Here is a 26,156-nt window from a genome sequence, read left to right as displayed (position 1 = left end):
TCTACAGACATTTCATTTACAGGCTGACCAGACATTGCTCCTTTCATTTGATCAGATGTGGGTTTTTTTTTCTTTTGAATTTCTCCAAACAGAGTGTTGTATTTGCAAGAAAAAAGACAGGAGTAATTGACAGTCTCTAAAGTACATTATGAAAAGCAATGATTCATCTGGGAGGTTCATGCATACCAAGTTGATTAGCTTAAGATGGGGAACATGTTAGTATATTCTGAACCTATTGCATATTTATGTCCTAATGCTAATCTACAGTCATCCTCTCCCTTGCATTCTTTTAATGCGCTATCATAAGTAGTCCCCTGATATACAGGCAGGTCCTCATCTTCATCATCTGCATTGCTGTAGTACTTCTCGGGGTCACCATGGTCATCAAACTCACCATCACTCTTCCTTATCTCTGGGAAACTGACCAGAACAAACAGGAATGATGAAATACATAATTATGTAATGTCCAAACAACATTTTTGGAACATTGCAATGAAGTAATGTAACCCATATTGTGGAGGCATTAAGGGACATCAAATCACATAACCCTTATAGGGTAAGCATGTTCAAAGAATGGGTTGGCTGGAGAGAGGAATGCTACACCTGACATTGCTGTCAGCAACTCACCTTTTCTGAGCACTTGAAGCCGAGCTAAGGCTGAAGCGTTCCCCAGTGCATTCTGAGAGATGCAAGAGTAGCTGCCAGCATCAGAGAGACGGAGACCTTTGAAGAGGTGAGAAATAACCTGTTTGGGTACCGGTATTCATGATTTTTATTGGATATTTAATCACATTGAAATGATGTCTCTATTTGCCTGTACCACTAATCAACTGCTATTTTGTACCTCTCTCCCCATGGCTACATATAGAAAGAAGAACCGATATGACCAGCATTGTTACTCTGAAAAATGGATAGCAATCTTTCTCCTAAGCTGTGTTAGACTTTGCCTTATCATTCATTCTTCCTATTGATTTTCTGCCATCTTTTTCCATCTCTGTGAGTAAAGTGAGTGACTGAAGTTCACTAGTGTATGCCTCTCTGTAGATCCTTTGTTTAGGACTCATTTAAAAAAGAGATTGTAGAAAGCTTTCATGATCTACATTGTCACAGCCTGTTTAGATTAGACATTTGAATTATAGTATACAGTATAATGCAATAGACTAAACAGTATCATATACATGTACAAGAGGGTCGAAATATATCTGGCAAGACAAAATCAATGCACAAATGTTTGAGAATCCTGTCAGCCTTTATTTCTGTTCACCTTGGATCTGCAGCCATGTTGATATAGTGAAGCGTTGCGGCCCACCCCGTGCCTAGGAAAGAGATGCATTCTGGGTGTGAGAGGAGGGGCTGTTTACGTACACTGAGGTTAAGACCACTTACTGCTGAGAATTTAATGAAAGGACTATACACACCACAATATCTCCCAAATATAAATGCCCTCAGTGATCTAAAGTGGAAGTAAGTATTGTGTGGAGAAAGAGTAAAAGTACCACACCTGGACTGAAATGTGAGGGTCATCACCAGGTAGGATGTTGTCGCTACCGTTCTTCTTCCAGCTCACGCTGGGAATAGGGAAGGCAGACACCTCACATCCAAATGCGATGTCATTTCCTGTGTAATTTGTCAGGTCTTGAGGGGCTCTGGAAATCTGTGGGGCTGAGAGCACAAATGTCCTCTTCAAGACCTCAGGCTGTTTTTTTTTTTCAGACATGCTGTATGTTTACAAAGTGTCATTCCAGTTATAACTGTGGTATGGCAGCTCTGTCTCATACCGCAAACCAATGTTAACAGCGAATTGGCTCAGTCGCATGCCCCAAAACCAGCAGAATTCCTGCATAAGGTAGTTTGGATTTAAGATTCAAGTTCAAAGCTGCATGTATTTTGTTCTCTACAAAAGCAATGTAGGTTCATCTATTATCTACATACTAGTATGAATCTTTCACCATACTCCAGCTCGGCCGAACTCCTTAGTAAATCCAGAAGACTACTATCTTACTGTTTACTCAGGCCATAGCATGCTAAATGTTAATCTAATACAGTAATATCAACAGCAAGGCACCAGACTAGTAGGCTGTGGCAACTGTTGTACAACAACAAAGCATTACTTCTTTTGTGTGCTGACAAACCCATACACAAAAACTCAATTATGTACCACAGCTTAAAACAACATTTTCATGGTCACAACTGCAGTTTACTCCATCCCACCCTAAGCTGATCGGGTTATTACCCGAGTGGCAGGGTCCAGCCCCAATAACTCTCAGCTCCTTCCCCAGTCTGCTGGCCTCCTCCCTCAGCTGGCAGGGATTGGGGTATGTGCGCCCATCTGACCCACACACGGAGCTTGTGGACCGGCACACACACTTGGGCTCTGGGCTGTCATCGCCATCCCCGCCCTTGAGGCGCCTCTTCCTTCTCGGGGGCCTCCGGCAGTGCAGCCCCTCCCCGCAGTGACCGTAGAACTCCTGTGCTCCGTCGGGGTCACACAGCTGGCCCTCGGCGTTGGCACACTGCTCACAGCAGTCGCAGTTGTCCCGCACCAGGCCAGCCGGGCAGTTGGGGGGCGCCGGGGGGCATAGGTGCTCCTGGCACTCGCCACAGGCCTCGCCCTCCTCCCAGAGACGCAGCCAGCCGCGGTGCTGCGGGGGCGAGGCATGAGACGGACGTACACACACGCACAGGTACAGGTATAGGCACAACCAGACCACAGTCCAGGACATGGCACCTGAGATATGAGACACAAAGCTGAATAGCTGAGCCATGTGACACTTTTCAATGTAGAAATATTTGCAGCAAATAATGACTGGCTTGTTTTATATTCTCACCAAGAACTCACCGAGAGAATTCTGCAACTGTTGGAGATTGCTCTTCTGTTCCCTAATTGAACACAGATGGCCTTGATGGGAGATATTCCTCTGTCTTTAGTTATTCCAGTGAAGAAGAGAATAGGAAAGTGCAGATGTTTATTATTGAACTTAAGTTCAAATCGGATAGATAAACCTGCTGTTACTGGAGCAATAAAGTATTACAACTACCTCCCTTAGGAAACATTCCCCCTTCTTGTGTCCCAAAGGCCATCCTCACTCTCTGGGGCCAGTTTGGTTGGCAAGGCAGGACTGGCACCAGGGCTTCAAAATTGGCACAGCATGTAAAAGAACACAAAATCCTAGCGTGGAATGCACAGGATGCCAGAGCTGTCATTCAAAGTGTTCGTATGCAGCTGAGTTTTTTCAGTGACCTATGGTAGGCTATGATGTAGGCCTACATTCAATGCAGCTCTTCTGAAATGTCAACAATTATCGTTCATGCTCCTCCATGCTGGCTACACAGGCAGGCTTCAATGTGGTGCAGTTCTGTGAAATTCTTTTGCTGGCTAAGCTTTGTGTCTTGAGGGAGGACATTTGAGTTTTCTCTCTCTCTGAAAGGTGTGTGTGTGTGTGTGTGTGTGTGTGTGTGTGTGTGTGTGTGTGTGTGTGTGTGTGTCTGTGTCTGTGTCTGTGTGTGTGTGTGTGTGTGTGTGTGTGTGTGTGTGTTAATGTAGTGATGGTTGGGGGGTTGGGGCTCGGGGCTCATGAGGCATTTATAATGTAAGAATATGAGACAACAGAGGAAACCGCAACACATGCTTCATCTTCACTAAGGACATAAAGCAAAAACATGTTATGCCTTGATGACAGGCCTAAGGTTCCAACTCAACTTATATCTATTTTTCCAACACAAATTCTGATGTCCTGAAAGTTTAAGGATGTTTCACAGATACATGGCGCAACTTTTTCAGCAATGTTATTATTATGGTTCTGGCATGTCACCACGCTCCATGTGGTGACATGTCATCAGAATGTTGCCCATAGTGATGACATGGGGCAACTTGAGCAATGTAACTAGGCAACAGGGGTGGACAGTAACTAAGTACATTTACTTGATTACTGTACTTAAAGGAGAATTCCTGTGTGATATTGACCTAAAGTCTATTGAAACATGATACCGAGTGTGAACGTATGTCTCATAGCCCATCTCAGCTTGTCCCCTGCACTCCAAAATCTGGCTCTAGTTAGCCGATGCTACCAACAGCTTTTTCAATAGTGGTGCTTCGGCATCGGGCTAGCCATGCAAATAAATCACTGTTTTACACCCATTTACGAGGCTCAATGTATCTCCACACTTCACTGGTAGACTTCCGAGGGGCCCTGACATTTAAAACGAGACATTGAGAACTTTGAAAAAGCACTGGTAGTTTACTTACAAGACGATTTATACAGACAGTATCTTCACGAAGTTTAGCGTTTGCAGCCATCTTGAATTTAGTCACGATGAGTCGAAACAACAGTAAGAATGAACAGGTATGATAAGGGATCAGATTCCAAAAATAATTCAGTGGAAATGCATGGATTCCAGTTGCTGCTACTGGAAGAAACTGGAAGTATGATTTTTGAGTATCTGTACTTTACTTGAGTATTAATATTTTTGGAAACTGTGACTTTTACTCCACTACTTTTGAAAGACAAATAGCCTACTGTACTTTTGACTCCACTAAATTTTAAATATGAGCATGAAGTATTCGTTACTTTTACCACATTTGAGTGTTTGAATGCAATAATGTGATTGACCATCTTGAAGTTTTTTTTTTTTTCAATAGTCCAATTTGAACTTGGCTGAGGTAATGATGGTGACAATATATTCTTCATCAGAACATCCTCCATGTAGCCTGGGAGAACTACACCTGTTTGCAATAGATTCTTCATCAGAACATCCTCCATGTAGCCTGGCAGAACTACACAAACCTGTTTGCAATTGAGACTTGAGAAATGGTCTGGTGTTAACCAGGTTATCCTCCATGATCATTGTGAAACGAATTAGACAATCACCTGACGTTCACCACATAGATCTTTAGCGTATATACATCATTAATCAATAAATAATTTACTCAAAATTAAGTTATCTGGTTTTGTATTGGGCAGTTAAAATGTTTAGATTTGTCAACAGAGAATGAATAATGATGTTTTTGTTGGATGTATGACTGAACAAATATGTATAAGCCTACCCTATTACTGTTATGACCAAACAAACATTACATTACAATACATTAAAAAGGACAAACAGGCCTACTTCTGAATAGGCTACTTAAGTATTTTTAAAAGCAGGTACTGTAGGCCTACTTCAACTTAAGTAAAAATCTGACTTAGCAACTTTCACTTGTATTGGAGTAATATTTGATAAGGTATCTACTTTCACTTAATTAAAGGCATTACTTAATAGGAATACAACCAGTTCAATTTATTCTTATTGGATGATCATGACAATTTGCTTACTGATTAATAAAGTTCTCCAGAAAATAAACTGATGCCCAATATCCATGGGAACATGCCAGAACCATAATAATGAGGAACATTGCCCAACAACATTGCTGAAAAAGTTGCCCCATAATCATCAGCTAGGTCATAGCCTACAACATGATTTGAATTGGCCACTTGAACTATGCCTACTGCCTATACACAGAGATGTTTCTTTATATCTATAATTATTAATCTCTGAAGTTGTGTCAATGGTGCTCCTGTATCCTACAAACAGGGGTAGTACTGTCCTGCCAGTTAAAGGGAGGGGTTGTGAACGTCACTCTCTTCCTGGTTAAAATGGTGTGGACCAAGATGCAATCAGGTAGCCTAGGCGAACAATCGGAAATATTTGAAAAGGTGTCTTCACAATAAAAGTTCTCTACACAGGCCTACAATACATTCTCTAATTTCTATCAATAAAAGTTTGTTATTCTGCCAATAATGTGACTTTGTGTGTCGGAATAATTTACAAAAATGTAATGAATATAGATCAATTCGTAAAAAAAAAAAAAAATATTTCCCATTAGGGGTTTCCATATCTGTAGCTTTAATTTGAAAACGCAACCTCCCCTCTTTCCGGAAATGGCGCGTTGTTGTTCATTTTTCATATCACTCCACGTTACACAGGAAGAGAGAATGTATTAAATCGAGGATGGAACAACTTTCTTTATCAGAATTTTTCTCACCTGGACAGAAGTCACGGCGACAGTTTATGTGACGCTTAGCCGATCCACATTGGTCTTACTTTGCAGCCTGCCGTTCAGATTCTTTGACCGCACAGTAAGTGTGATTTGCTTTTGATCTGTTCTCTGTGTTGTTCTGTCACTTAATGTTCTGTCAGGGAAATATGAAATAGCATGAATGAATTTCTGTGTAGGATAACCTGTCCTGCTGCAATTAATGCAACCAAACCATTATGAAAGGCTACCTCTAATATTGATAGAGGTTTAACTCTTTTAACGTCCTCCTCGTATTGTTACATCTCTTATAATTGAATGAAATCATAAACAGGCAAAAAATGATGATGGAGTACATAAGCTCGTGCCTTTGTTGGTTGGTCCTTTGAATTGTTGTAACTATCAGTGGAGAGAATTGATATGCGTCTTTCTTTCATGCGTTTTTAAATCAGCATGTTTTGGGACTCCTTAGACAACTTCTGAAAAAGTAAGTTGGTGATTCTTGAATACTGTCCTGTCTAGTTGACCCACCTGTTCCTTGTCCTGAGGTGAACAGGTAAAAAGATTTCAAAGGGCCACGTTACAAATCCCGTGGGCAAGGTCTGGGTGGGGCTAAGTGGAACAGAACGGAGTCTGACGCAAATACTGAAGCTGAACTCTGTAGCGTCATGTGTCCTCCCTCACGGAAGTCTCTTTTGAATGAGGCTATGGCATTTTCCTTCAGTGGTATGGGAGAAATATTGAACTGTTGTTTTGTGTTCCCAGGTTGCAAGGAGGGTCACCGGTTCAACCCGAGGAATGGCTCAGAAGGTTCTTGTCACAGGTGGAGGGGGCTACATTGGCAGCCATTGTGTGGTGGAGCTCATAGAGGCTGGCTTTCTTCCTGTCGTGATTGATAACTTCAGCAATGCTGTACGAGGTGAGTGTCAGCACAGACATTCAAGAAGTACGGAACTCGAGGGGTCATTGCAAGATATTTTTTGGTATACTTCAAATGAGAGCACAATTTAGTCAGATGAGTGCACTATTTAGTAAATTGTGCACTCATTATACTAAATTGTGCACTCAATTTAGTATATTGTGCGCACGATTTAGTAAATTGTGCGCACGTTTTACTAAATAGTGCACTCATCTGATTAAATTGTGCTCTCATTTGAAGTGTTGTAAATTGAGCGCACAATTTAGTAAAACATGCGCACATTTTACTAAATTGAGAGCACAATTTAGTAAAATGAGCACACTATTTAGTAAATCGTGCGCACAATTTAGTAAAATGAGCACACTATTTAGTAAATCGTGTGCACGTTGTACTAAATTGTGCGCACAATTTACTAAATTGAGAGCACAATTTACTAAATTGAGAGCACAATTTAGTAAAACGTGTGCACGATTTAGTAAAATGAGCGCACATTCTCTCGATACACAAAAATATCTTGCAATGACACCTCCTAGGCTCCGTAATGAAGAGATTTTATTGGATTTGTTTTAGTCTGTTACCTCTGTGTATGAGGCAAACATTTACACAGGGTCCATAAAATTATAAACTAAAGTTCCGGTGATGGTGTGTTTATTTGGGTTTGTATGTGGGTTCTGTATATAACCCTGTCTCAGAAACCACATATCACATAAACGTGATATCTGTTTCTAGTTTCTATACAAACTGAAATGTGAAATGATGAAAAGTGTTATTCAGCATTTATTAACATTTAATATCTGTCTTGGTTGGGGTGTGAGTCCATATTAACACTGTTTATGTTATATATTCTTTATGAGGAGAGGGTGATGTCCCAGAAAGTTTGCGAAGAATTGAGGCATTTCTGGACACAACCATTGAGTTCCACGAGCTGGATTTGCTTGACAAACCTGGACTAGAAAGGATATTTAAAAAGGTTTGATTTTTATACACAATACGGAATTACTGTGTTCAGGCCTCAGTTGGCTTTCTGTCAACTGTGACTATCTTTTTTTCTTCATGAGTTACCTTCAAAGAGCACTAACAAGACCTTCCCTTCACTGAGGGAAAAAAATCACAGGAGTTGCAGGAGTATAGTACTCAAAAATGCATAATTTAAAGAACAAACATGTCATAATGGTAAGCTCTGCTGTCTTCCTATTACCCTCCAGCACAAATTCCATGCAGTAATGCACTTTGCCGGCCTAAAAGCAGTGGGTGAGTCTGTTGAGCAGCCTCTGCGATACTACCGTGTCAATCTCACAGGAAGCATCAACCTGCTTGAGGTGAGTGACAGTGGATATGTCTTTCTCTGATTGTACCTGTCCTCATATCTCAGTCAACTTACCTCAGTCGCTTTATTGCAACTTGCTGTGTGTCAGTCTCAGTTTTGCATGTTTTTTGCATGTCTTTACTGCAGTTGCTTTTCTGTGTGGGGTTGTTGCCTCTATTAACTCCCTCCCATCACAACAATTTTAACACAAACAAGCTTTGGGCTGTTGTGGATGGTCTCATCGGCTGCTGTCTTGTTCTGTGTGTGTGTCTGTGTGGGATTTTTGTGTATGTGCGTTTTGTGTGCATCTGCATGTCTCGCAGGTTATGCAGGCTCATGGGGTACACAATGTGGTATTCAGCAGCTCAGCTACGGTGTACGGAGATCCCCAGAAGCTGCCAATCGATGAGAGCCACCCAGCAGGGGCTTGCACCAACCCTTACGGCCAGACCAAGTACTTCATCGAGGAAATGATCAAAGACCATTGTAAAGCAGAGAAGGTGGATATCACATGTCTTTGTACCATTCAGAAATGAGACCCTTGTTACTAGTAGCACTGTAAGCACAATTTTTTGTGTAAGCATATGTGTAAGAACATATATCTATTGTTTGTCAGATTAAATTGCCTTGCCTTTATCTTTGTTATCAGCGTATGAAAATACTTTGTGTTTCTAATTGATATGTAAATCTCAACACGTACTGTATGTTCTATGCTGATAGGACTGGAATGCTGTATTGCTAAGGTACTTCAACCCCATTGGTGCTCACATCTCTGGACAAATTGGTGAAGACCCACAGGGTATTCCCAATAACCTGTTGCCATACGTCGCCCAGGTAATGACCACTCAGAATCATACCAAACCTAAACTTGAGTTCTATAAATGGATTATCATGAATATTCACCAATGTTGTGATTGAGTCACCACCCTGTTGACTGTCTTTATAGGTTGCCATTGGTAGAAGGAAACAATTGAATGTGTTTGGAAATGACTACAATACAATTGATGGAACAGGTAATCACAATGACTTTACTTAAGATTCAAGTAGTGTAGTGAGTACAAATACTGTAGCTGAATGGACGTTACGTGAAGTCATAGTGTGTGAGGAAATGAGAAGGATTTCATATACAGTATAGACCATGATGGTAATTTTGATACCATGGATTTAATGAGACCCAGTCAGACCAATAGTATGAAAAATCAGGAACAGAGTTTATTTACAATGATGCACATCAAGGGAGAGACAGCATGACTTCACCTAAAGATCCATCAGCTGCTCTAAGTAGACAAGGAAATAGTTAGGGTTTAAGTATCTTTCCAGGCTGACGGGAGATGGCATTGGTCATCCCATCTCACGTGGACTACACTGAATCAGACCCTGATTAGTGGCAGCCTGGCAATCCGGAGCAGATAGCTACTGATGCAGAACAGTAAAACACTGCAAAGTCATAATATTCCCGCTTATCTCTAACTACAGTCACACACAGATATACACAGGGACAGTACAGATATCATACAGTCATTACATAGAATCATACTTTTAGTATCAAAGTGACCCACTAATGAGAAATGCAGAACATTAACCCACATATTGGAATATTGGACATAATGCAGAACATTAAACCACATATTGGAATATTGGACATAATGTTCTATTCCACCTTCTCTCAACCACCATATTCACATGTCTTTGTGTGTTGTCCTCTGCAGGGGTCAGAGACTATATCCATGTGGTAGACTTGGCAAAGGGACACATAGCAGCTCTCAGGAAACTGGAAGAAAGTTGTGGATGCAAGGTACCACTTTCTCTGTCCTCTTTTCTTTCATCTGTGGTGTGGTTCCACCTGGTTTGCTCTACTAATGACACCCCATCCCCTCCCCCGTAGGTGTATAACCTGGGAACAGGCACAGGTTACTCAGTGCTGCAGATGGTGAAGGCTATGGAGAAGGTCTCAGGGAGAAAGGCAAGTGATCATATCCATGTTTATGGCTTTTCTTTTAATCATGTGGGGAAGATCGTCAGGAAGATCAAAGTAACTCTGGAGGGCTGGAACAGTACTGACCATGCCCCCCTCTCTCTCTCTCTCTCTCTCTCTCTCTCTCTCTCTCTCTCTCTCTCTCTCTCAATAGATCGCCTACCAGATTGCCCCACGGAGGAGTGGTGACATCGCGTCCTGTTATGCTGATCCCCAGCTGGCTGAGAAGGAGCTGGGCTGGAAGGCTCAGTTTGATCTGGAGAGGATGTGTAAGTACCAGCATTGTACATGTAGTAGACATCCACCTCCCCTGCCTTCACACTTCCTGCGCCACTGCTGTGATTTTGTGCTGGGACAGCACATTCCACCTCCTGGCATGTGGCTAAATGTTGCATGAACAGTCATCAGAGTCATATGACATGAGGCTAAGACAGATGTTGTGCACAGTGACTTGTTTCAAAAGGAATGTTTCATAGTTGTCTTTCTTTATTATAAGTTAAAATATATTTCATGCAGTGGGTATACCCTACATTGCATATGTATGGCATATTGTCCACTGGTTCACTGTCATAGTTGGGGAATTCAGTACTTTCATTTGAAAATACATGGAGTGGTAGATATGTCAAGCAGTTTGTACCTTGCTTTCCTCTCACACACATGTAGTGTCTTATAAATGGATGTTTATGAGTGCGTGGTGTGTAATGCTGTTTTGTCATGTCGCCTCCATAAGGTGAAGATCTGTGGCGCTGGCAATCCAAGAATCCTACTGGTTTCTGCAACGGCACAGCTGAATGACACAGATCTCCGAATCATGGAGATTAATCAAAAATCACCGGGCCAAAGCAGACCATGACTTCCTCATGTTTACAATGCATAACATACTTCTGATGGAATGGACACGTCAAAGAAAAATACTTATTTAATTACTTTTTTCTGTTTTTATGATTTTCATCTCTCATGTTATAATTTCTTTCATTTAATCATTTAAAATCTTTATGAAATTGTTATTTTCTATGGTGACACCTGTAAAACAAATACTTTATTTCTTTGTACTGTACTGTCTTTATGATTTTAATAGTTCTTGTCAAAGATTAAAAATATTAATTTAATGATTTTATCATAAATTGTGGTATATCCTATTCTTTGTACATGTACTAAATAGTCCTAATCCTTTTAGATGTGGTATTTGTATATAACAAGGTAAAGTTTTGAAGCTTTTGACCACTTTTTAAAATGTTTTTTAAAATGGTTAAACAGATATATATTATTTATTTCATTTTTTTTGGACAGTTTAAGTTATGGGGTGTTTTTCCTGTTCAAGAATGTTTGCAACCAGTGCCCTTTAGGCCCAAGAGACTTACTAATATCAAACAGCTACAAAAGGGCCTTGGAAGTATAATATACCTGGCCTTGTGTTCATTAGGTTCACCTGGGTAGAAAATTAGGCTATTTAGTGACAAGTGATTCGTATTTACTTGATTCAAAAAGGACACTTGTGCTTTAAGTGGCTTCTTGGCCCTTGGGCACTCTGAACACCCACGTCAGCACAGGCTTTTTTTCCCCCTCTCAACAAACGGGTTTCGGTCTTTAGGGCTGAGCAGGAAGTGGATGTTTACCCAGATCGGGGAAGCCACGACAATTTAGTTAAAGTGTCCAGAAATGGAGATGGTTTGTGAAATTGGGACAAACAGACCAATGCGACCTTCGGCAGAGCCAGGTCGCCAGTAAGTATAAGCTTTATCGTTAAGAAAAAGCAGCGGGGGCTGAAGCGTTGGGCGGCGGGTTGTCGTTAGGGCGTCAACGGGTTCTGCAGATATTGCGCGCCTGCGAGATGAGCGTTTCACTCCGCAGTGTAAGAATTCGTTCACCGCTGGCTTGTGCCCTGGAACCGGAGCACAAAAGAGGGTGTTCATTGTGTTATCAAAAACGGGCGTAAGGAAGAACATAGGTCTTATTCCGCATTGTTCAGACTTGTGAATACGGATATTACATGTGCTACCTTTTTACGCATGCCTTTGTCCGTGGTTTTATCGGGGTGAAGGGGAAGCAGTTGTAGGTGGGCGTCTCTGTAGTAGGCTGAACCATCGGTGGCTGCACCTCACTCAATAAAGAAACCTATTTCTTTATGGCTTTTAGGCTCTCAACGTTTGATAACAACTGATGGTTAGTTTCCGACTGGGCACACTCAAGTCACACAAAATGTTTACTGTAAATGTAATTTAACTCGTGCGTACTCTAGAAATTTTACGGGTGTTAGAGTCGGGCACCGCAGCAGCCAGTGACCAAGGTAGTTCAGCATTTTCCTTTTTTCGAAATGGGTCATACGGAATGTTAATTCTGCCAGCAACGCTGTCAGTGAATCTATATAGCGAGAATGGTGATGAAAACGAAAGAAGCGGTCGTCTAGAGTTTAACAATATCCCAATTATACTGTAATCTGCTATTTTTGCTCGAATTTGCGTAATAGAGAGTGAGAAGGGTCGTTCGTTACTATGCCTTGGACACATCTTCTTTCCTATCTTGTAAAGTGGCTCACTCCAAAATAGTAAGGAGAGCTGTTCGTTACCCGACGCTGAGAGTCGGGTGTACCCTGCAGGAGAAATGCAGGATTGACAGGCACTTAGACCATTGGAAAGGCTGGGCGTGTGCCTCAGCGGAATAGCTTGCTTCTGCTTTCATCCCAGACAAAAGACGGTGGGCGACAAGAACAGACGTGCCCCCGAATCAGAAAGTTCGCCTAAAAGCATATTCAACATTTATAATTATTAAAACAGGCTATCTGCACATGGGTGTCGAATAAGCGCCGTGGAACTGGAATGATGTGTGACTTAAAACACCAACGCTGCTGACATGTGACTTCTCTCCCGTTGTCCATACTGTAGGCTACCCCATAAGAAATGTTGGTTATGACCGTATAAATTACTTTGAGTTGTAATCCCACCTAGCACTTGCATGCTATAATCAAGCTAACACACTTGACAAATGACAGGCCCACGATTATTATGGGGAATTTTAATTTGGATTAATTGTGCTCAGTTAGACATGTTTTTTCAAACATACTGTATGTCCTATATTAGGCATCCTCACAGATGGTCCAGTGCAGACATAACATCAAGCCATCAGAGCTGCCTGCTGAAGCAGCTGGACCAGCAGCGCCGACAAGATCTCTTTTGCGACTGCAACGTGCTGGTTGAGGGCCACCTTTTCAAGGCTCATCGCAATGTGCTCTTCGGCAGCAGTGGTTATTTCCGTATGCTGCTCACCCAGGGAGCTAAAGACTGCGCCGAGCCAGCAAGCGCTTCGTTCGACGTCTTCAGCCCAGAGACCTTCACTGTAATCCTGGACTTCGTCTACTCGGGACACCTGGAGCTCACGAGCAGTAATGTCATTGAAGTGATGTCAGCAGCCAGCTACCTGCAAATGAACGACGTCATTGCCTACTGCAAGGACTTCATCAAGTCCTCGCTGGAGATTAGCGCCAAGGAAGATGACGACCGGTACCTCTGCCTGTCAGATAACAGCATGGGCCATGAGCGCAGTGGTGATGTGGACCAGGCTGGACCTTGCTCCCTCAATGGTCAGCCCACAATTTGGGCCGAGGATGACGTGCAATCGAAGGACTATCAGGTGGACATCAGCCCAGAGGTCACCCTCCTGCCGCCAAGCCCAGCCCAGCATCCGAGAATGGTGAAAACAGAGCTGGAACCAGACCAAGACATGCAGCTAGAGTTTACCACCCTTGTCCCAGAGCGCAGAAGGAGGGGATCCAAGAGGAAAGCCAGCGGAGGACGCCCGGTTGCCAGTGACAACTCCTCAGTTGACCTCCAGATGGCAGCCTCACACAGCGCACAGAAAGCAGATGAACTGTATGCCACCCTACCTACCATTGTTGGAGTTGTGGGAGTCTTCAATAAAGGTGAGAAGAATGAAGAGCTTTTTAAAAGAAAAACAACTGTAGTGATTGACTCAACCTTTCTCCTTGTTCAAAACATGGGGACTACAGTATTTCAAAGAGGGTCTAATTGTCAACAACTTGTACCCTCTTGAATATTTCATTCTGTGTAGGCTATTTAATCTAAATGTCACTACCAGTCATATAGGGCCTGAGACTAATGGCTTTTAATCTTCCCCGTCACCTGTATCATCTTGTTGCACCTGGATTAACCCTATATTCTCTTTTTCAGTAGACTCAAACCCTACCATGCGTTTCAAGTGCCCTTTCTGCACACACACTGTGAAAAGGAAGGCTGACCTGAAGAGACATCTCCGTTGTCATACGGGCGAACGCCCCTACCCCTGCCAGGCGTGTAACAAGCGCTTCACTCGGCTAGAGCACCTGCGCAGCCATTTTGAGACGGTGGGTTATGTGACTGGCCAATCTCTGGTCGAGGTTGATTATGTACATACAATAAAAAAGATCTTCATTTTGTTCTTTAGCCCACAAAGAGTCCAAGTGAAATACATAAATGACTTTAAGAGGCTCCTCAGATGGAAAGATTCTAAGACACATGGATTAAGCTTAGTCCTAGACTAAGCTATTTTCAGTGAGATGTTCACTGAAGTTCTCTTTTAGTCTAGACTAGGTTCTATGTCAGGGAAACTGGGCAATTGAAACTGGCCCTGAGAGTTTTCACAACACTGTGTTGCTTGTCCAGTCACCTCTGCCATTGTCTCCTATCTGAACTTGCAGATCCATCAGGCGCGTAAGCTGGTGTGTCGTAAATGCAAGCGCCACGTGACCGAGCTGAGCGGGAGGGTGGTGTGCGAGGGCACGCGGTGCTATCGGCTGTGTGGCGTCTGTATCCAGGAGACAAGTTACGCCGGCATGACTGTGGAGGGGGAGGGGGAGGTGGGCCAGCAGCAGGAGGAGCATGCGGCCACAGAGGAGCCAGAGCTGTTGCTGGGGGTGGACGAGGCCGAAGCCGACGGGGAGAACCAGGACCCCAGCTGGGTCATCACAGATGACGACGACCTGGCCGAGGACTCGGGTGCCGACCTGATAATCCAGGAGGTGGACGACAGTGATGAGGAGCTGAATGAAAAGCAGGACTGATTGCAATGCTGAGATACTGAGGCTGAATATGGGCGAGGACTGAGAAAGATCTGAATATGATTCTAAGTTTCAAGGGGAGAGAGTAGTTGAAAATGCATATGGCACCTGATAATTACAGAGATAATAAGTTGAAGTGCAAAGATGCAATTTCTGTTATGGGTGATGCCCTTATTAGTTTGGTAAATGAGAATTAAATGATTTTTCAATCATTATGAACCTGTTGTTACAAAACAAAACACACATTTTTGCTTAGGAATATTTGAAATGCACATCACAGACATTATACTACCATCAAGTAGTTGCATGCACGGCTTTCTTGTTCTAAGCCACACATTTCTTTGTTTTAATTTCCTGTTTCCCCTGTCTCTGAGGAGAGACATAAAAAGCTCACCCAAATGTCATGGCCTTGTGGAAAATTGTTAAAAATGAAAATGATGGGTAGCTTCCTACATTAATGTGCATTAAACGGTTAAATACATAGAATTCCACTTAATTATAGGCCTAGTAAAAGTATGGCTGTTACTGATGATAACTTTGTTTATTTATTATCTTCCGAGTGATATACTTTTATATTCAATAAAATATTTTTATACCCCGCACGTCACCACGTGTGAATTATATCAAAAGTTTTTCAAACATCTGCATTCTGGTTTGCAACAAGGGACCACCGCGTCACGATTGCAGCCATCCATGGTCCCGCATTTCGCCACTGCGCTAGGCGGCGATGGAGATGTTACAAAACAAGCATAGTGTTTGCATCGCCCCAGTTCAGGTTGTGGACATGGCGACTCTCATGAGATATGTCAACAGTTCCAGAATGGGACACCGCTCCATTGCTCTGAATTGTAGCGCATCTGTTGCCAGAGCCGTGAGTGTGTATGATTTTCATAAATAACCACCGGGTCCATAACGCGATTGATGTCCAATTGTTTAAACCTAGAGGTACTAACCATTCACATTAACAGTTACTTCCTGATATAGCAAGCTAACCAAACCCTTCATGGAAACGCTAACCTTAGTTACAAACATTTCAATAGGCCTATTCTCCTTTTAAACTATTTTGTCTAAATACCCATTAACGTGATTTTATTGTTCGCTCGCAATTTTTTCGCAATGATGTCTGTAAAATCGAGTCATAGTATTTTCAGCTAACTTTTATAACATCATATGTTTAGCCTTCAGGTGAGCTTAGAGGTTATGTTCCTGTGTTTGTCTAGCTAACGTTAGCACCAATGACTGGTTAGCACTTACACTAACATTAGCTGGTTCAACTTTACTGTAAGATGTGTGACAAGAGCATACAGACCAACAATGTCTGTCTGCCCGCTAACTCTCTCTCTCTTTTACAGTTTGGTGTTGCTGCAGGGAAACCATTGCCTGCAAAGGTGAAGATTGTGGAAGTGGGACCCAGAGATGGTCTACAGAATGAAAAGGTTTGATCTTTTGTGGCAAGCTTTTCATATACTCATCTGTTTGTCCAATTTGAACGTGAAGTACGTACACTTCAGGTACATTTATAGCTTTATGAACTTTATTCTGTAAATTAAACATGCTATAAGCTAATGTATTAATTATATCTGCCTTTTAGACCGTTGTGCCTGCAGAGGTGAAAATCCGACTGATTGACATGCTGTCAGAGGCAGGGCTTCCTGTAATTGAAGCCACAAGCTTTGTGTCTCCAAAATGGGTTCCACAGGTAAACAATTCATTTTCCATGTGATGATGTCTATATTCATTTTAAAAGTTCATTCGTCTTTTGTGATCTTTTGCCCCTAGTTGTCTTTTATTTCAGAAATTGGGGCTCAGAAATTGGGGTGTGACTGTTGACAAATCTAGTTGCAAACCCATCAGTAAAATTTTGTAGGCCTACCATGGGCTCTGTGCACTGACTTACCTGAAGTTGGCAAACCAGTATCCTGTTCGTTGACATCGTTGTTAACAAGCACCTGAAGAGGAGTAATTCAGTTGTACCAAAACGTGTGCTCACCGAAAATCCTTCCCTTTCTTTTGTCCAGCCACTGCACTGGCGTTTTTTTAGGAAAAAGGTGGAAGCTAAAATAAAATCTCTTTTATAATGACTTGAAGCCTTAGAGCCACCCACAGACATTAAGACTCGCTTACATTGTATTTCTTACATTTTGGTACAACTGAAGCATTTATTTTCAGGCGCTTATTGATAGCCATGTCAACGAAACGGGTTAGATGACTTCAAGTAAGCTTGTGCACAGAGCCCATACTCTTTACCAAATTAATCCATTGATTGGACAATTACTTTAAAAAGAAAATACAATTCAGTTTTAGTTGTTGAAAATAGTTTATATTGGTGCCTGATAATAGTTTATCCAAAAAAATATGAATTGGTCCAACTTCACTGGAACATAAAATAGTTTTTTGATCTCTAAATGTATTTGGCAGATGGCAGATCAGGTGGAAGTCATGCAGGGCATCCATAAAAAGCCAGGAGTGAACTACCCAGTCCTCACCCCTAATCTAAAGGGCTTCCAAGCTGCTGTAAGTTCCGTTCAGCCCAATAGTTTTATCAATACTGCAATGAATACTGTGCGCTCTGCCCAGTTAGACCTCTGTTTCTCTCTCTGATTGTGAGTGCTCCTGGTTATGCGTTGTTTGATGAAGGTGAAAGCAGGGGCACAGGAGGTGGCTATATTTGGCGCCGCATCAGAGCTCTTCAGCAAAAAGAACATCAACTGTTCAGTAGAGGAGAGTCTTCAGCGCTTTGAAGAGGTCACCAAGGCAGCCAAGGAGCAAGGAGTACTCGTCAGAGGGTAAGGCAACAATTGTAGTAGTAATGGTACTCTCCTAGTAATAATGCTTGTCTGACTATAATAAATATTAATCTGGACCATAGCTTTCTTGATGTAGTTCCCCATGCTAATATTAAGCCTAGTATGTGATGCCAAGTTTGTGGCATGACTCCTATTACTCCAGATAATACCCTTTCCTGATAATCTTACCATCGTGTTTCCTGTATGACCAAGTGTATTGTTCTGTCTGTTTCCTTGGTATATTATTCACACTTGGGTATTATGAGGGTAATGAGGAAAAAGTCTTACAACTATGATGATCCTTGGGTATGAGGAAATAAGGAAGAAGTCCTACAATGATGACCTATTTGAACATCTTAACAGATTACTGATGGCGTAGTATTCTTAGTAGGTGTAGTACTCTTATGAAAGGTGATTAGAAATTATCCATTTTTGTTGGAGAAGAACCTAATTGGGCCACAACTCTAAAAAAAAGTATCATACAATGATAAGATGTTGTCGTAGACTTCTGTAGGAATCTTATGGTTACATTAATACACAGGATTAGATGTTATAATCCCTTGTGCCAAAATCCAAGGTAAAAACACATTCAGAAGCCCCTACCCAAATTAACTTCAAAAAGCACGCTAACCACCAATCTGCCAACCAATGGTCACAAACACAAGACAAATGGCCCATCTAACAGCAGTATACAGTATGCAGCATGTCATTGAGGTTGTCAAATGGGCACCCTCATTCACCGATGTTTCGTTAAGTTAGGCCCACGACACCTCATGAAGGCTCAACAGTGAAACCAGCGTCCTGGAGACACTCACCTCCATGCTGCCACCATATTACCCCATTGAAGTATCCAATATCCAAGATACTCTTAACCAGCCTAGGCATGGTCTAGGTTGATTAGGTTGGTCCGTCCCGTTGATATGGACTGAACCATAACCCTAAAAACCCTAACCAACCACCATCGACCTAGCCACGGTCCGCACCTTAACGGTTTAAGGAACGCACCTTAAACCGTGCTTCCAGAATCATCAAAGATCCCTCCCACACAAGCCACCATTTTTTCCAGCTTCTCCCCTCTGGACGATGTTACAGATCCATAAGAACGGAAACCACACATTTCAAAAACAAGACTCTTGAACACAACTAAACTGAAATGAAAATGTAATTATTATTATTTTTGTTTTATTATTTCTTCACTGGATTGAGCTAAATCCTGTAACAGAAATACCACCAACACTGTTGTGTGGCAATAAAAGTATCTATCTATCTATCTATCAAGAGGAAAATGAGACACCAGACCCAAAAATACAAAAGACCTTAAGGCCGCTAACAAAGCAACCTGGGCTTCCATAACACCTCAGCAGTGCCACAGGCTGATTGCCTGCATACCACGCCACATTGATGCAGTAATTTGTGCAAAATCAGCCCAATCAAGTATTGAGTGTATAAAATGAACTTCTTTACATTAGTCAAATTAGTTCATTTATTTTCAGAAGGTCGACATCTCTGTATTGATACCTCTTTATAATTTCTAATATTTTGAGATACTGATTTTTGGTTTTCATGAGCTGAAACAAAGTCCTTTTGGGCAAGTTCCTCCACTCCACTTGGTACGATGTATTCACAACACAACTTTTTAAAACAATAAATGGCTTGAAATAGTTCACTTTATTAATGATTCTAGAATATATGAAAGTATATATAAGTTGAAAGAAATGGTGGGATTGTCAACATCATTTGGAGTATCTCTCATTAGCTGCTCGAGATGTGTGATTCCCATCCACTACAATTTTTGTGTGTGTATATATATATATATATATATATATATATATATATATATCAAAATAACTGATTAATTTCGATTAATTCATTTGAGAAAAAATAACTGATTAAAAAAATGAGTGCAGATTAATCGATTCCATATGACCTTTGACCCCGAGCCATTCTAGTCAGTAAAAATTAGACTGTAAAATGAAGGAGAGAGAAGAAAACGTGCTGCCTGGATCATTGATTGGAACATTTACTTTTAAAAAACAGCCTGATGGTGTTGATAAAAAATAAAGTGTTGAAAATAAAGTCCTCTGCAATGAAATGCCTTGTATGTGAAAAAAAAAAAAACACTTTTGAATTTATTTCCTCAGCATATTAGGTCATATCATAGATTATTATGGCAATTATTTGAACAGTGAAAATAATAATAAAAGAGTTTTTGAACTTTAATGTCACTAATGCTGATTATTCAATGATTCATTTGAATTTAAATATTTAAAATACTTTCACAGCAAAAATAATATATGCGATTAATTTAGATTAATTGATCACAGAGTATGCAATTAATTAGATGAATTTATTAATCGATTGACAGCCCTGATATATATATATATATATATTATATATATTTATATTTATAAAAAAATCTACATAATAGAACCGCCTCCTAACAGAAGAGCTTTGTTTTGTTAGAAGGAAACCATAGGGTTCTCCTAGTTGGAGGTTTGACCCAGAAAAGTTAAGTGTGTTCTGGTAGTCACTAAACCACATACTCGGAATACCTCTTGAAGCAAGGGGTCTTTTTCACAGGCTGTTTCACAGGTTTAGTAGCTTTCAAGAAAAGCCTATTCCAAGTACCCTAAACAGAAACATACCAGTTGCCTAATGGAAAAATGAAAAGAGGATATGGAAAAATATTTATGTTTCCAGACTGTTGCACCTACAATACTTTGTCTTTTAAAATATGAAATTGCCAAATTAGTCACCAGTGAGAATGATGTTGGACCAGAGTGCTTGTCATGTCATTGACTGAAGCAAGGCAAGATTTATATTTATAATCTTTTCTCATAAACTAATTTATAATAATAGTTGTGCTGTATCATTTAGAAAAGATTAACATTAACTCTGATATGATTGTGACAGATGACACTTGAATCACGTCTCTCAGGACACAATGGACCATTCCTACTGTTGTTTAGTTTGGCTTACATTACAGCTAACTGATCAACATGGATAAATATTTCAGTATAAATATGGAGTCAGTCCATAAAATTATGAGGGGGTCCTCTGAAAATGTTCTCCTCCGCAAAGGGACTCTGGCACTGAAAAGTGTGAGACCCCGTAGTCTAGGCAAGTGCTCTACACCATTGTGCACTGGTATGCGTAGTTCTGCTAGTAGTAGGCTCAGTAGATTGTTGTGTTAATGCAAAAATGCAATCTGCTTGGCCCTTATTTCACATAGTTTGTAAAAATTGCAAAGAAATAGATACAGTATTTTCTTATATTATATCTGATAACTATTCTTGCAACCAAAAGTTATGTCTGAGGTGACTTCTTAGGCCTCTGAGCAGTGAACTCTCTATGTGCCCTGTATCTGCAGAGCACATCAAATATGAATGAACATTCCAACACAGAGCTTCCTCTACAAATTTATCCAACAATGGGGAAGTACTATACACATTTTTACAAGTACACGTTTTTTGAGGGCTATAAGTGAATACTAAATATAAAGCCAGAGTTGGGTACAGATCCCAAATGGCAAAATGTGTGCAGCTCTAGGTCTTACCCTAGGCATCTAGCCACAGTCCCAGCCTAGCCACAGTCTTCTGCAACATATAGCATTGACAGCTCTGGAAAAAAATAAGAGACAGCCCTGCAAAATGATCAGTTTCTCTGATGTTACTATTTATAGGTATGTGTTTGAGTAAAAAGAACAGTTTTGTTTTATTCTATCAACTACTGACAACATTTCTCCCAAATCCAAATAAAAATATTGACATTTAGAGCATTTATTTTTAGAAAATGACAAATGGTCAAAATAACAAAAAAGATTCAGTGTTTTCAGACCTCAAATAATGCAAAGAAAACAAGTTCATATTCATTTATAAACAACACAATACTTATGTAACTTAGGAAGAGTTCAGAAATCAGTATTTGGTGGAATAACCCTGATGGTCAATCACAGCTTTCATGCATCTGGGCATGCTCTCCACTAGTCTTTCACATTGCTGTTGGGTGACTTTATGCCACTCTTGGCGCAAAAATTCAAACAGCCCAGCTTTGTTTGATGGCTTGTGACCATCCATCTTCCTAAGTAAAAAGTCTGACTTAGCAACTTTCACTTGTATTGGATTAATATTTGACAAGGTGTATGTATCTATACTTTAACTTAAGTAAAGGAATTGTGTACTTCGTCCACCTCTGCATTCCATAGGTTTTCAATGGAGTTCATGTCTGGAGATTGGGCTGGCCATGACAGGGTCTTGATCTGGTGGTCCTTCATCCACACCTTGATTGACTTAGCTGTATGGCATGGAGCGTTGTCCTGCTTGATGATGCGATGAGTTCCCCCATATAGCATAAACCCTTAAATCACTCCGCACATTGACCGCGACATGTGCGGCGCACTCGATTGACATTCGATTACATTAGATTCCATTGATTTCAATACAACTTTTTTGATTTGTCTGGATGGTTAATGACACATTTTCTTTTGGTGTGACAAACTCAGAACATATATTTATATTTGGTTTACAGGGTCTTTAATAGATTAGATTCATTGAGTCACAATGCACTTCAATGTGTTGGGAGTTGTTCAAGCATGTTAAATACACACAACTTCACTTTGATATGTTTTCTCTCAACAGGTATGTGTCATGTGTATTGGGATGCCCATATGAAGGGAAAGTGTCACCTGAAAAAGTAGCACAGGTATGCACCACAGACCACAGTCTTTAACACGTGCACTGCACACCTGAACACATGAACAACATTGTAACTGTGTACCCCTAGATATACACAGTTCCTATGGTTGTGTCTCGGCAATGGACCAAAACATTGCACGCACATCGCACATGAATATGTTGGGGAGTACTGAAGTTTATTGACAGATTAGAAGATCAAGGCATCGCCCTTTTTATCCGCATTCTTCTCATCTGCCCAGGAGGCATTTATCGTGTGATGGTATTCAGTCCCTACTGCTTCCTTGTACAGTTTTTATGTTACGCACATTTAAACAGAAGTTGAATTATTTTATTATTTATTACACAATAAGTTGAATTATTTTATTATTTATTACACAGATTTTTGTGCTTCATCAATTAACATGTAAGTACTTCAGTCATGGTTCCTATGTGCAGGGAAAATACCCAAACCTGAAGTACAAGCTAAAATACAGTAGTTATAGGAACTGCGGTCAAGGGAACTACAATCACAAGCACCAGTTCCATGCAATGCGAATGTGTGAAAAAAGGGGTAGTTTCTCAAATGGTTCTAGGATCTGCAAAAAGTCCCTCCAGTGCAAAAACATCTCATGAAAACATTTGTAAATGTCAAGGATTATCATCTGATGTCTCATTTAGGTAGCAAAGCGGTTATATGCCATGGGCTGCTATGAGATCTCTCTTGGCGACACCATCGGTGTGGGCACTCCAGGAGGCATGGGCGAGATGCTGGAGGCAGTAAAGCGTGAGGTGCCAGTGGACGCCCTGGCTGTGCACTGCCATGACACCTATGGCCAGGCCCTGGCCAACATCCTGGTAGCACTACAGGTAAGGACGCACCACCTGCATGGTAAACATGGCTCATGGAGTTTGGGTTGATGGATATTTTCTTTCTGCAAGTGGGTGGAGTAGTCAAATGCAAGAAATTGCACAATCCTAAACTAGGGAGTGGACAGTAAGTCTTATGTCAAGACAGTGTGGTTTTTGAGCAGTCAGCTCACAGTTTATGCATGCTTTTATTTCTTTTCTTTAGCAACGGTAACCAAAGCTGTTTAAAAAGAACTTCAGATTACTCGAGTTTGCAAAGATGTTAATTGTTTGAAAGCCATTCCTGTGGTTTCTTGTGAAACTAGTTGTGTCTTGTTACAGAAACAACTATTTGTATTGATAATAATGGAATAATAGACATAATGGAAAATTATTAATTCATGTTTTTAGTTTTTTTCCAAGCTGTTACAGTTGTAGCATTTAAAATGTGCTGTTGTACTTATTACAGGCAACCCACATTTATCCTGTGAGTAATTGTATGATGCTATTTGTTTGCCTTTGATAGATGGGAATTACTGTCGTGGACTCGTCTATAGCTGGACTTGGTGGTTGTCCATATGCCCAAGGAGCGTCTGGGAACGTAGCCACCGAAGATGTGGTCTACATGCTGCATGGACTTGGAATTCAAACGGTGAGCATCTCTTTCTCCACCTCTCTGAAGCAGCTCTCTGGCTCCCCAGCTCGTTCTGATTGCGCAACCAAACTCTTTTTTTCTCTCAGCAGTATTTTGATGTTCTCTTGATAATAACACCATGGTGTTCATGTTATCAGCCGTCATGTCAGCCCACATTTGGTCTCTGCACACTCTCTGTCCCTCTGGGTAATGTGTAGAACGTTTCAGGAGTTCAGTTCATGTGTGAAAAGTGCGGCTAAAGACACACACACACACACACACACACACACACACACACACACACACACACACACTCATACTCAAACACAAACACGCACACACATGTGGACAAGGGAGTGTCCTCATCTTAATCGGTGATCCCATCTGCCTACATTGTGTCTCTGCATCCTCTCTGACTAATGCTGAATCAGTCCCAGTGGTTAATTCCCCCTCGCTCTCCTGTCTTTGTTTGTAATAGGGAGTTGACCTTCATAAGCTGATGGACGCTGGTGCATTTATCTGTCAGTTCCTGAACAGACGGACCAGCTCGAAAGTGGCCCAGGCTTCCTGCAAACTCTGAGCCCCATTCATGCAGAGGCCTAGCTGGGGTGAAGTCACCAGTCTTCAATCAAACATTGACCCTCAGGTGTCAGGGTGACTTTCGACTGGCTAGAGTGATGCCCTGCATTTCCCCCTGTTCCACCTATTGGTATCCGTTAAAGGTTGCCGCTCATTTGATGTGAAAGACCCTGACATGGCACAAACAGCATAGTGAATGTTTAACAGCTGCATGGTAAAACTCATCACAGGAATCCTGTGTCTAAGCAGCTGTTGATGTTTCAGGCCAGTGGAATTACAAATCTAAACAGGTTTGTGGAAACATGTTTCTCTTGAGTGCCTTGTGTTATTCACATATTTTGTGCCTTTTAACTCCTCCTCCTCCTCCTCCTCCACCTACTATGGAATATAGAAAGTATGGTCCATCATGTTGTAACGGTTTAGTTTGTACACAGTAAATCATGGTTGTGAACACACTGCTACATACTGAGACTAATGAGAATTTTATTTGGTAAAACTTTGTAAAACTACAAAAGAGATGTGGTGTGCTAATAGACCAATTACATAGACCAGTCAACTGAAAGTGAGTTAAGCAACTGGAGGTTTTTATGGCCAATGTGTGTGTCTCGCTGAACCTGAAAAAAAACATGCAGATATTCCTAAAATACCACTTTGAATATAACAGATTGAATATAAATGGGTCGGCTTCACTGTGCAGCTTTATCAAATAAAATATGACGACACTGATTATGCTTGAACTGAAATGACCCCATGAAGTTATTGCTTTGTACTTTATTTTTTAGGGAACCAAGAAAAACACAAACCCTTTCTTGCACCTTTTGTGTTTGTGCATGTGTGTGTTTTTTGTTTTAATTAATGTATGTCAGTAATTCATGTGAGACAATGGAAGATACTGAATTTGCTGAGTAACCATGTCTGGAAAAAAAATGAGCGTTGTGTTTTTATGTAACCATAAAGAATATCTTTGATGTTTTTGTGTTCAGTAAATAAAAACATGATTTAAAGGCATTTTATTTATCTACAGTTGTTGTAACAATAATTGTTCCAACAGTAGGATGGGGTTCTTGGTGGTAATTTTAAGCAGAAGGCAGATGTTTCTTGTACTGATAATAAAGATTTATGCACAATATTCATCTTCAACCTTTTTGTCTTTAAAATGTGTTCTTATGTGAGTAATGTGCCATACATGAATGATTACATCCTTGAAATGGGCTCCTAACTGCAAACAGTGAATGGTCTGTTTTGCAGTCAGCACTATGGTATGATCTAGTGATGATTCTGTTGAGCGATGTTCTGGTTTGGAAAAGATCTAATTGGTGCCAATGGCCTGATGAAGACTTTCCATGAGTTTTTTTTTTCCGATTGTAACATGTTC

General features: G+C 41.0%; 4 protein-coding genes across 7 annotated transcripts; 3 read left to right on the top strand and 1 right to left on the bottom strand.

Moving 5' to 3' along the window:
- Positions 1 to 39: 39 nt before the first annotated feature.
- On the bottom strand, positions 40 to 3,129 carry LOC125284482 (kazal-type serine protease inhibitor domain-containing protein 1-like). Its single transcript, XM_048228453.1, has 7 exons — positions 3,039 to 3,129; positions 2,840 to 2,922; positions 2,234 to 2,728; positions 1,502 to 1,662; positions 1,265 to 1,316; positions 628 to 723; positions 40 to 420 (listed from the first exon to the last, which is right to left on the bottom strand). The coding sequence occupies exons 3-7, from the start codon at positions 2,721 to 2,723 to the stop codon at positions 407 to 409; spliced, it is 813 nt and encodes a 270-aa protein (XP_048084410.1). The 5' UTR covers positions 2,724 to 2,728; positions 2,840 to 2,922; positions 3,039 to 3,129; the 3' UTR covers positions 40 to 406.
- Positions 3,130 to 5,964: 2,835 nt separating this feature from the next.
- Positions 5,965 to 11,337, top strand: gale (UDP-galactose-4-epimerase). 2 transcript variants are annotated; one of them, XM_048227871.1, is made up of 11 exons: positions 5,965 to 6,116; positions 6,779 to 6,932; positions 7,790 to 7,902; positions 8,138 to 8,251; positions 8,562 to 8,738; positions 8,959 to 9,072; positions 9,185 to 9,251; positions 9,948 to 10,033; positions 10,124 to 10,201; positions 10,368 to 10,482; positions 10,944 to 11,337. In XM_048227871.1, exons 2-11 carry the CDS (start codon positions 6,812 to 6,814, stop codon positions 11,006 to 11,008), a joined length of 1,050 nt encoding a protein of 349 aa, XP_048083828.1. In that variant the 5' UTR covers positions 5,965 to 6,116; positions 6,779 to 6,811; the 3' UTR covers positions 11,009 to 11,337. The 2 variants fall into 2 exon arrangements, with proteins under 2 accessions (XP_048083828.1, XP_048083827.1); XM_048227870.1 differs by having other exon boundaries at positions 7,787 to 7,902.
- A 402-nt stretch (positions 11,338 to 11,739) lies between these two features.
- zbtb8a (zinc finger and BTB domain containing 8A) lies at positions 11,740 to 15,863 on the top strand. 2 transcript variants are annotated; one of them, XM_048227862.1, is made up of 4 exons: positions 11,740 to 11,937; positions 13,291 to 14,129; positions 14,401 to 14,570; positions 14,904 to 15,863. In XM_048227862.1, exons 1-4 carry the CDS (start codon positions 11,873 to 11,875, stop codon positions 15,264 to 15,266), a joined length of 1,437 nt encoding a protein of 478 aa, XP_048083819.1. In that variant the 5' UTR covers positions 11,740 to 11,872; the 3' UTR covers positions 15,267 to 15,863. The 2 variants fall into 2 exon arrangements, with proteins under 2 accessions (XP_048083819.1, XP_048083818.1); XM_048227861.1 differs by having other exon boundaries at positions 14,398 to 14,570.
- Positions 15,864 to 16,010: 147 nt separating this feature from the next.
- hmgcl (3-hydroxy-3-methylglutaryl-CoA lyase) lies at positions 16,011 to 25,921 on the top strand. Of its 2 annotated transcripts, none has more exons than XM_048228011.1 (9): positions 16,011 to 16,134; positions 16,616 to 16,699; positions 16,855 to 16,962; positions 17,682 to 17,777; positions 17,901 to 18,049; positions 22,687 to 22,750; positions 23,401 to 23,589; positions 24,095 to 24,220; positions 24,681 to 25,921. In XM_048228011.1, the coding sequence occupies exons 1-9, from the start codon at positions 16,048 to 16,050 to the stop codon at positions 24,780 to 24,782; spliced, it is 1,005 nt and encodes a 334-aa protein (XP_048083968.1). In that variant the 5' UTR covers positions 16,011 to 16,047; the 3' UTR covers positions 24,783 to 25,921. The 2 variants fall into 2 exon arrangements, with proteins under 2 accessions (XP_048083968.1, XP_048083969.1); XM_048228012.1 differs by having other exon boundaries at positions 16,107 to 16,208.
- The last annotated feature ends 235 nt before the right edge of the window (positions 25,922 to 26,156 follow it).

The sequence above is a fragment of the Alosa alosa genome, chromosome 19 (genome assembly GCF_017589495.1).
Source record: "Alosa alosa isolate M-15738 ecotype Scorff River chromosome 19, AALO_Geno_1.1, whole genome shotgun sequence".
In the NCBI taxonomy this organism is placed as follows: domain Eukaryota; kingdom Metazoa; phylum Chordata; class Actinopteri; order Clupeiformes; family Clupeidae; genus Alosa; species Alosa alosa.
This window is presented reverse-complemented; position numbering and strand designations above follow the sequence as displayed.